General features: G+C 70.8%; 2 protein-coding genes across 2 annotated transcripts; one reads left to right on the forward strand and one right to left on the reverse strand.

The window, feature by feature from the left end:
- Positions 1 to 1,815: 1,815 nt before the first annotated feature.
- PLTP (phospholipid transfer protein) lies at positions 1,816 to 4,860 on the forward strand. Its single transcript, XM_026042070.1, has 15 exons — positions 1,816 to 1,922; positions 2,009 to 2,108; positions 2,181 to 2,309; positions 2,419 to 2,574; positions 2,726 to 2,789; positions 2,969 to 3,032; positions 3,144 to 3,235; positions 3,345 to 3,521; positions 3,622 to 3,681; positions 3,758 to 3,922; positions 4,004 to 4,071; positions 4,141 to 4,183; positions 4,262 to 4,325; positions 4,404 to 4,480; positions 4,549 to 4,860. The coding sequence occupies exons 1-15, from the start codon at positions 1,817 to 1,819 to the stop codon at positions 4,681 to 4,683; spliced, it is 1,500 nt and encodes a 499-aa protein (XP_025897855.1). The 5' UTR covers position 1,816; the 3' UTR covers positions 4,684 to 4,860.
- Positions 4,861 to 5,210: 350 nt separating this feature from the next.
- On the reverse strand, positions 5,211 to 8,946 carry CTSA (cathepsin A). Its single transcript, XM_026042220.1, has 14 exons — positions 8,783 to 8,946; positions 8,595 to 8,706; positions 8,455 to 8,505; positions 8,175 to 8,261; positions 7,938 to 8,093; positions 7,632 to 7,723; positions 7,284 to 7,368; positions 7,085 to 7,176; positions 6,786 to 6,864; positions 6,506 to 6,654; positions 6,367 to 6,442; positions 6,187 to 6,276; positions 5,964 to 6,065; positions 5,211 to 5,851 (listed from the first exon to the last, which is right to left on the reverse strand). The coding sequence occupies exons 1-14, from the start codon at positions 8,944 to 8,946 to the stop codon at positions 5,768 to 5,770; spliced, it is 1,419 nt and encodes a 472-aa protein (XP_025898005.1). The 3' UTR covers positions 5,211 to 5,767.
- Positions 8,947 to 9,559: the final 613 nt, after the last annotated feature.

Raw genomic sequence — 9,559 nt, forward strand, 5'->3', positions numbered from 1 at the left:
CCCGGGGCCGCCTCGACACGGGCCCGGGCTGGCGCTGCGGGCGGGAGGGGCGGCCGGGGCCGTCCCCGCGCTCTGCCCGAGCCCCGGCGATGCCCGCGGGGTCCCGGCTGTTCCGCGGGCTGCCAGGGCCCGGCGCTGCCCTCGGCCTCGCGACCCCTTCCCGCGCGGCTGCTCCCGGGCAGGGACCCAGCGGCGGCTCCGCGCCAGGGCTGCCCTCTGCACCCGGGGCGCGGGGTCAGTTTAATTAGGCAGTGCTGGCAAAGCACTTTGCAGGGCTAAGTGCTGCGTAAGCAGGGGGCTGCTCAGCTGCCTGCCCGGGAGCCCGCGCGGAGCCGAGCGGAGCGGCCGCGGCGCCAAGCGCTGCCCCCCGAGCCCCTCCTGCAGGGGCAGCGCACGGAGCTTTCCCGGGGCCGGGGCCCTTCCCCTGGTGCTGCCGCTTGTCGGGAGGGCGGAGAGCAGAGGGGGCTTCGCTGGCGGCTCCGGCAGCCCCAGTGCCGGGCACCTTGGCCCATGGAGCAGGTTGGGGCTCAACCAGAGACCCCGGGAGATCCAGGACGCCGTTTGTGCCCAGACCTCGCAGCGGTCCCAGCGCTCCCGGGAACCGGCCCTCCGGAGCTGGGGCTGCCATCGGAAACGGGCACAAGGCGGCCCCCCCGGCCAGGCGCGTCCTGCGCAGCCCCGAGCAGCCCTCGCGGCGGGCCCGGAGCTGCCCGGGCCCCATTGTGCAGAGGGTGCTCCCCAGGACACGGGTCCCTCGGGCCTGCTCGGCGTGTCCTGAGCCCCACGCAGTGCAGGGGGATGCAGTGCCCGGCACAGGGGGACACGGTACCCAAGAGCGAGGGACGTGGTGCCTGGCACAGCGCGATGCGGTACCCAGCACGGGGGGACACAGCGCCTGGCAGCGGGGGAAGCAGTGCCCACCGTGGGGGTACCCAGCACAGGGTGATGCGGTGCTTGGCACGGGGGAATGTGGTACCCAGCACGGGGGGACACGGTGCCCGGCACGGGGGGATGCGGTTCAGCTCTGGCTCTGCCTGTGCCCGCGCACCGGGCCGGTGCTGGCAGTGGGACGGGGGTCAGCTCTGCAGCCCGGCCAGCCCGGACCGGCATCCTCCCCATTCCCGCTGTCTCCTCCCAGCTGTGGGCTCGCAAGGAGTGGCAGCGGGTGGGATATATAAAGGCAGGGGAACCTCAGCCAGCCCCAGAGAAAGTCCTGGAGCTGCTGGAGTTCTCCTTCCCCCCTCACGTGATCCAGCTTCCCCGCGCCGGGGAGCCAAGGACGGGACCCCAGCGCCGTAAGCGCCGAGCGGGGCCGCAGCCGGCGGGGCGGAGGGGGTGTCAGGGCCAGGCCCGGGCGCCGGGACCCGCGGGGGGATGGGGGCCACGGGAGGGGGCCCGGGCGGCCCCGGTGCTGCCCGCGGCGCAGCCAGCGCGGCCCTGGGAGGCAGCCCTGCGCGGGGCCGGGCGGGAGGGCCGCGGGCCGCCCCTCCGCGCGGGGCTCCGCTCCCTGCGGCGCTGCAGGCCCAGCTCCTGCGGCGCCGGCTGCGGGACGGGGCGGGAGAGCCCGTGGGGGGGTCCCCAGGGGGTGCCGGATCCCTGGGGCTGGATGGGGGCTCCACACCCGCCGCGGGGAGCAGGGGGCTCTGCCRCTCGTGGGCTGCTGCATGCAAGGGTTCGAGTGATGTGGAGCTGGGCGGCGTGGGGGGGACTGGGGGAAAGAGGAGCCCGCAGTGGGGCTGCGGGGTGCTGCTCCCTGGGGCCACCCCCGTGCGCTGTCCCCGCTCTGCGAGCAGCTGCCCTGTGCCCCAGGTGGGAGATGGCGRCCGGCAGCCTCCTGCTGCTGCTGCTGCCCTGGCTGGCGGCAGCCTCGCACAGCCCGCCCGGCTGCAAGATCCGCATCACCTCCAAGGGCTTGGAGCTGGGTAAGGGACCGGCCGCGGCCCCGTGCGCGGCCGGGTAGAGCCGCGGGGCTGCCCAGGACCCGCTCAGCCCGCGCGGCGCCTTGCAGTGAAGCAGGAGGGACTGCGCTTCGTGGAGCAGGAGCTGGAGAACATCACGGTGTCCGACCTGCACGGCAAGGAGGGGCAGTTCCACTACAACATCAGCCAGTGAGTGGTGCCCCCCGCACGGGCGCAGCCCCGCCGCGCGCCACCGACCCCCTGGCCGCGTGTCCCCTGCAGGGTCAGGGTGCTGGATCTGCACCTGCCCTTTTCCGACCTGCACTTCCAGCCCCGGCAGCACCTCTCCTTCAACATCATCAACGCCTCCATCAGCCTGCGCTTCCGCCGCCAGCTGCTCTACTGGTTCTTGTGAGTGACCAGGCGGCAGCGCCGGCCTCGCGCCACGGCCCCGCTGTGCGGAGCACCCATGGGCGCGCAGGAGCCGCGCGCTCCGCTCACCCCTTCCCCTCGCTCCCAGCTACGACATCGGCTCCATCAACGCCTCCGCGGAYGGCGTCCAGATCCACACGGTGCTGCAGCTCTCCAAGGACGAGGCCGGGCGCATCAAGATCTCCAACATGAGCTGCAACGCCTCCATCGCGAGAATGCACGCGGGCTTCTCGGGCACCCTCAGGTGGAGCTGCCCTGGCAGCCCTGTCCTTCCCTGCGCTTCCCGGCCCGGGCTCTGCTTCTCCCTGCGCAGGAAACAGGCCGGGGAAGGGCCGGGCTGCAGCCGTGCCCCCGGCCGGGGACGCTGCCCCAGCGACCTTGTCCTGTCCCCGCAGGAAGGTTTATGAGTTCCTGAGCACCTTCATCATCACAGGGATGCGATACCTCCTCAGCCAGCAGGTAGAGCCGCGGACGGAGAGCACAGGCCACACAGCACGCGGCAAACAGCTCCCTGCCCTGCCCCGGCAGCCGCCCGGSTGCTCCCCTGCTCCCCGGGGTGATGGAGGAGGGATCGGGCCCTCGTCAGGACGTCGCTGGCCAGCGATGCMCTGCTCCTAGCCCGGTCTGTTCCCTTCCAGATCTGCCCATCCCTGAACCACGCCGGCCTGGTGCTGCTCAACTCCGTGCTGGACACGGTGCCAGGTCAGTGTTGCCTCGGGGAAAAGGGAGCAGATCCAGCTGGAGYGGGGCAGGACGGAGCGCGGGCCCTCAGAACCCCTATGGCCGTGAGTGACAGCAGTGCTTCTTTGGCAGTGAGGAACTACGTGGACGAGCACATTGGGATTGACTACTCGCTCCTGCGGGATCCCGTGGTCTCCACGGACACCCTTGACCTGGATTTCAAGGTGAGCACCAGGGATCGCGTCCTGCCCCGCTGCCGCCCCCATTGGAGCACATTGGCCCATGCCTTGGTGTGCTGAGCTGCGCTGAGGTCTCTGCACGCTCTGGGCCCAGGGCATGTTCTTTTACCGAGGGAAAGAGGAGCAGGAGCTGGAAAACCACGCGGTGGAGCCGGTGATCAAGGAGATGGAGCGCATGGTGTACGTCGCCTTCTCCGAGTACTTCTTTGACTCGGCCATGCACTCGTACTTCCAGGCGGGCGTGCTGGCCATGCAGCTCGAGGGGGACAAGGTGAGCGGGGCTCGCACGCGCGGCCGGGCGGCCTGGGCTCCGCCGCGGAGCGGGGAGGTGCCGCCCACGGGCTACCGCGGACGGCGCCGCCTTCCCGCAGGTGCCCAAGGACCTGGAGGTTCTGCTGCGCGCCACCTTCTTCGGCACCATCTTCATGCTGGTGAGAGCGGCGCGGTGCCGGCTGCACGGTGAGCAGCGGGCGTGCAGCACGGCCGCGCTCACTAGTGTCCCGGCAGAGCCCCGGGGTGGTGGACGCTCCGCTGCGCCTGGAGCTCCAGGTGTCGGCTCCCCCCCGCTGCGTGATCAAACCCTCGGGCACCTCTGTGTCCGTCTCGGCCCTCCTCAACATCTCGCTGGTGCCGCCGGGCCGGCCGCCCGTGCAGCTCTCCAGCATGGCCATGGTGAGAGCCCGGAGCCGGGCGCAGCCGCAGCCCCGGCCATCCCCACGGCTCCGCGGGAGCCACAGGCCGCCTCTCTTGCAGGAAACCAAGCTGAGCGCCAAGGTGTTCCTGCACGGGAAGGCCCTGCGGGTGCTGCTGGACCTGAGACGGTAACGGCGGGGCCGGCGCGGCGGGCGGCACGCCGCAGCTCCCYGCTCACGGCCACTCTCCCCCCGCAGCTTCCGCATCTACTCCAAGCAGTCGGCGCTGGAGTCGCTCGCGGTGAGCGGAGCGGGCGCTGCGCTCGCCCGGCGTGGCCCTGCGCCCCGGCCAGCGCTCACCCCGGGCCTCTCTCCGCAGCTCTTCTCACTGCAGGCGCCTCTCAAGACCCTGCTGCAGCTCACCATCATGCCCATCATTAATGGTAGGGGGGCAGCGCCTGCACCCACCACACCTGGCCCCCCACACCCGCCTTCACTCCCTCTCTTCCTCCCCCTTGCAGAGCGGACCAAGAAGGGGGTGCAGATCCCGCTGCCAGAGGGCATGGACTTCACCCGGGAGGTGGTCACGAACCACGCGGTACGTGAGCGGCCCCGGGGCRGCCAGCTGCTCCGGCCGGCCCCGTGCTGATCCTGCCCCGTCCGCAGGGATTCCTCACCGTGGGAGCCGACCTCCACTTCTCCAAGGGGCTGCGGGAGGTGATCGAGAAATATCGCCCAGCGCCGACTGCCGCCGGCAGCCCCCTGCCCACGGCGCCCACCCCGCAGCCGCTGCAGCGCTAGCCCGGCTCGCTCTGCGCACGGGCTGGACCCACAGACTGTAGGTAGGAAACGGCTTCCCCAGCACGAGCAGACGCCGCGGGGCGCCCGCCTGGCGGGCGGCAGCACGGGGGAGAGCGCTGCTCTGGGAACCCCTGCTGCGCCCCTCTCCTCGCACCAATAAAGCAGTGTCCTCCGCTCCGCGCCGCCTCCTTGCTCGCAGGGCGGCCCCGCACAGCAGGGCACGGGGCACCCGCTGCTTTTCCTGCCTGTGGGCACCCCCTGAAGAGCAGCAGAGGGGCTCAGGGCAAGGGCCTTGGCCCTGCACATGCAAGCAGCTCCTTTGCACCAAGCCTCAGTGCTCCGTGGCAGCAGTGGGGGCACAGAGGGCCCGAGGTCGGGCTCCCCGGCACAGCGCATCAGCACCCGCCTCTGCTGGCAGCTCCATGGGCAGCGGAGCCTCCTCAGAGCCTCCTTTCTAATGCTGGGACCAGAAAGCAAAGCAGGGAAAGCAGAGAGCTGCAAAGAGCTGGTTAATGAGAGCAGAACGGTGTTGTTCGGAGAGTTTATTGCAAGTCCCCAAGAGCAGGATACGCTCCAGGCACTGAGTGGGCAGAGAGGTACCATRTTCATTCCAGCCTCCTTTGCCGAGCCGAGCAAGGGGAGCAGCAGCGTGGAGGGGAGCCGCAGGCGGTGCCGTGGTGCCCGCAGCCCCGTGGCGAGCGCTGCTGAGCACGGCCCTGGCGCTGCCGGTGCCGCGTGCGTGCGAGGCCACCGCGCACRGGGAAGTGGTGCGTGCAGCTCCCAGCCCAAGGGGGAAGGAAACGGGCTCCAGGGAGAGGGGGAGGCGAGACAGGAAACCACAGCGAGGAGGAGACTGCAGCAGGGGCCTGATTTCTCACCCAGCAAGGACAGAGCCCCCGGCCCGGCCCAGCCTCTCCCCTGTGACCAGCCCGGGGCCGGGGTGTCCTGCAGGGCCCCGGGGGCTCCTCCACGCGCCAGGCAGTGGTTTGTTTCATGGCACCGGGGACTCCTGGTGCAGCTGAGCAGCAGTGGGAGGGCTGGCTGTGCAGGAGGGGCCTGGCCCCCGAGCGCTGCGCCGCCCGCTCTAGTAAGGCTCCTTCTTGATGAAGCGGCGGAACATGGTGAAGGCAGCGAGGGGCTGGTCTGTGGGCACCATGTGGCCGGCTCCCTGYGGAAGGGGAGGCAGCGCTCAGCCCTGTGCCCCGGGCAGCGCCCGGCCGGCTCTGCGCCCGCTGCCACCGCTGCACAGGGGCGCCCGCCGAGCCCGGCGCCCGCCCCACCTTGACCGTGAGGAAGGCGATGTTGGTGAACTCCTTCACGAAGCCGCCGATCTGGTTCTCGTCTCCTTCGGTGTAGAGCCAGGGCCGGCGAGCCACCTGCACCTGCAGAGGCAGGGACGGCCCTCAGTGCCAGGGACAGCGGCTCCTGTCCCGCTGCTCGGCTGGCCCGGAGCTCCCTCCAGGCCGGCGACAGGGACCACCCGGACCCCCTTCTGCCACTTACCTTCTGGCACAGGGAGTCCACAAACCACTCATCCCCGAGGAAGTTGCAGGCCATGTCCACGTCACCGTTGTACACCAGGATCCGGTATTTCTGCGGAGCACAAGGGCGGTCAGAGGGAGCAGGGCAGCAGCCCGGGCCCRCCGGGGAGCCCGTTTGGGAGCCCAGCCTTCCCGCACGCACCATGGCTCCGAGCAGCTTCAGGTACTGCTCGTTCATCTGCATGAAGAGGCGCTTGTAGCTGCGGTTCACGTCAAAGCTGCGGGGAGCGGCGGGTGAGGAGGCTGCGGCGCGGGGCCGCGCGCTGCCCGCCCCTGCTCACCTGCACACCTGCCACTCGGGCGCCTCGGCGGGGATGTGCAGCGCCTTCCGCACCGCCGCCGAGTTCAGGTACATGCTGGGCGCCGTGGAGTTGGTGCAGGGCGGGTCCATGCGGACCTTCTTGCGGGCAACGGGCATCCGGAAGAGGTTCTGGGGGAGCCGGGAGCGTCGCTGCAGCGGAGGCACCTCGGCCCGGCCCACGGAGCAGCTCCTCCCGGCCCGCTCCTGCCCACGGATGGTGCCGCCGGACACGGCCGGGAGGTGCCGCAGCCCAGGCTCACCTGCCGCCAGGAGAACCTCAGAGGCATCCGGATGAAGGAGTTGCCCAGGTCGTGGGTGATGAGATAGTCACCCTCGTACCTGCATCCAAAACAAGCACATGAGAAGCTGAAAGCTCCGGAGGSACAAGGGCCAACGGGAGGAGCCCAGGGCTCTCACTGGGGAGCAGYGTCCAGCACAGGGGCCACCGCTCCCAGAGGGACGTCCTGCCCGGTTCACCAGGTCCCTCGGCCAGCTGAGACCCTGGGCTGCAAACCACAGACAGCAACACAGGGCTGGGCCCTTGTGGACCTGCTCTCACCTTAGGTCTCCAGGGACGCCACCGGCGCACGGGGCATAGAGATTGTAGATGTTGAGACCAGATTCCTCCACGATATGAATCATTTCCTCCATCTGCAACAAGCCACAAGCATGTGGGACTCAGCAGATACCTGAGGATCTTGGTCATCCATCAAGAGGCAGCAGAGCTGGGTGCTGCAGGAGAGCTCGACTCCCCTCACCTTGAGCGTACAGTTCAGGTTGGAGCTGTCATGGAAGTTGCACTTCCCTTGGGAGCAGCAGAAGGCCTGCAAGTCCTTCCAGAGCCTGGGACAGAGCAGCAGGACGTGAGCGCAGCACCCGGGAGGCAGCCGCCCCGCGGGGCCAGGGGCCCAGCCACCCCGTGGGCTCCCGGRCACGGGCAGAGCGCCAAGGGAAAACGCATCCGCCGGGATTCCTGGGCCAGGAGCCATCCCAGTGCTGGGGGTGGCCCAAACYGGGCCGGGAGGTTCCCCAAAGGGCTGCTCGGTCCCGCCCGGCCCTGGGGCTGTGTCCCGTCCCACGGCCCCCGCCGGCCTCGCGCCCCTTACTGGGTTCCCAGCAGGCCGTGGTAATAGGCGAAGTAGACAAGGGAGTTGTCGTTGATCTCGTAGGAGGAGAGGCCGTTTCCCACGGCGATTCCCTGCGGGACACAGCGCAGCAGCCCGTGGCGCTCCCGCCCGGCTCCGCCGCGGGCAGGAAGCAGCTGTGAGCCTGTTTACCGCGCAGCAGGGGCCGGGGAAGCGCGTGGGCGCCCGCAGGCTCCGCCGCGGCCCCGCGCAGCGGGGGGACATCCCGGCAGCCGGCGCCGCGGAAGGGCCGGGCCGCTCCTGCCCCCGCGGCGCCGGGCCCCTCACCTTCAGGTTGAGGCTGGGGTCCTGCATGACCCACTCCGCCAGCGTGGGGATGTAGATCCCCCCGTAGCTCTCGCCCGTGAGGAAGAGCTCGTTCTTGGCGTACTCAGGGAAGAGGCGCAGGAATTCCTTCAGCGCCAAGTAGTTGTTGTGAGCAACCTGCGGCGACGGGAGACAGGGTTAGAGAGCCAGGCAGGAACCAGCGCGGCCGCGGGAGCGGGAAGCAGGGCGGCCCCTCACCTCGGTGTCGTTTGTGGCATATTTCTTGTCGTCGGAGTAGGAGAAGCCGACACCGGCGGGGGACTCCAGGTAGAGCATGTTGGCGATCTGCAGGGAGAGCGATGGAGCTGCAGGACGGGGCGGCCGCCCCAGGGCCTGGCGTCGGGGCGCGGAGCCGCCGCTAYCCTGGGCTCCCCGGGCAGCACCGGGTGGCAGAGGCGCCCGCAGGCCCCGCTCTGCACGGGGACGGGAGGGCGGCCCCGGCGGGGGGACCCGCCGCTGGGCAGGGCGCAGCCCCTACCTTGTTCCAGGCGTATTCGTTGTACTTGAGAGTGACCCCGTCAGGCTGGATCTGGGGAGAGGGAAGAGAGCGGCTGTGCAGGAGCGGGGGCCGGGGGGGCGGCGGAGGCCGCGTGCCGCGCACCGCGCACGGCCGCTCACCAGGAAGGGGCCGTGCTCCTTGAGGAAGCCCTCCATGGAGCTGCAGCCGGGGCCGCCGTTGAGCCACAGCACCAGCGGGCTGCTCTCGGGGTTGCTCTGCGCTTCCACGAACCTGCGGGCAGCAGGGCCGAGGTGGCGGCGGGGCCGGCGCCGCCGCGCGCCCACCCGGCCGGCCCGGCCCCACATACCAGTAGTGCAGGCGCTTGGCCGGGCCCACACACAGGTACCCGGAGAAGTGCCGGAACGAGGGCTGCTTCGGGAGCCCCGGCAGGTAGGTGACCTCGTCGGCGGCCGGCGCCGCCCGGCTCAGCCCCAGCAGCGGCAGCAGCGCCAGCAGCAGCGAGAGCCCCATCTGCGGGGACAGGGACACGGGGACAGGGCTGACATGGCTGCGCTCGCCCCTGGCCCCGCCGAACCCTGCGCGGAAACAGCCGAACCCTGCGCGGAAACCGCCGAACCCTGCGCGGAAACCACCGAACCCTGCACCAAAACCACCGAACCCTGCACCAAAACCACCGAACCCTGCGCGGAAACCACCGAACGCCGGCCGAAACCGCCGGCGCGCGGGACCCTCCCGACCCTGCTGCTGCCAGTGCCGGCCCAGCGTCCCCTGCTCCTGGTCCTGGTCCTGCTCCTCGTCCCGGTGCAGTGCCCCATTCTGACCCAGTCCCGGTCCCCCCGCTGACCCCAGTCCGGTTCGAGTCGGTCCCGACCCGACTTCCCCCCGCTGCCCCCGGGCCCGGTCCCGGCCCGGCTCCTCTCCGCCCCCCGCTGACCCCGGTTCGGTTCGGGCCGGTCCCGGTCCAGCTCCCGCAGGCGGCAACTCTCAAGAGCCGCACGTGACTCGCGCCCATATGACCTCTGAACGGTCACGTGAGCGGAGGGCGCGCCCATGGAAGGGGGCGTGGCCTCGTCACGGCAGCCAATCAGCGCGCCGGGCAGGCGCGCGGGCGCCCTCGCCCATC

The sequence above is a fragment of the Nothoprocta perdicaria genome, unplaced genomic scaffold (assembly GCF_003342845.1).
Source record: "Nothoprocta perdicaria isolate Ctin4 unplaced genomic scaffold, notPer1 scaffold_3, whole genome shotgun sequence".
Lineage (NCBI taxonomy): Eukaryota > Metazoa > Chordata > Aves > Tinamiformes > Tinamidae > Nothoprocta > Nothoprocta perdicaria.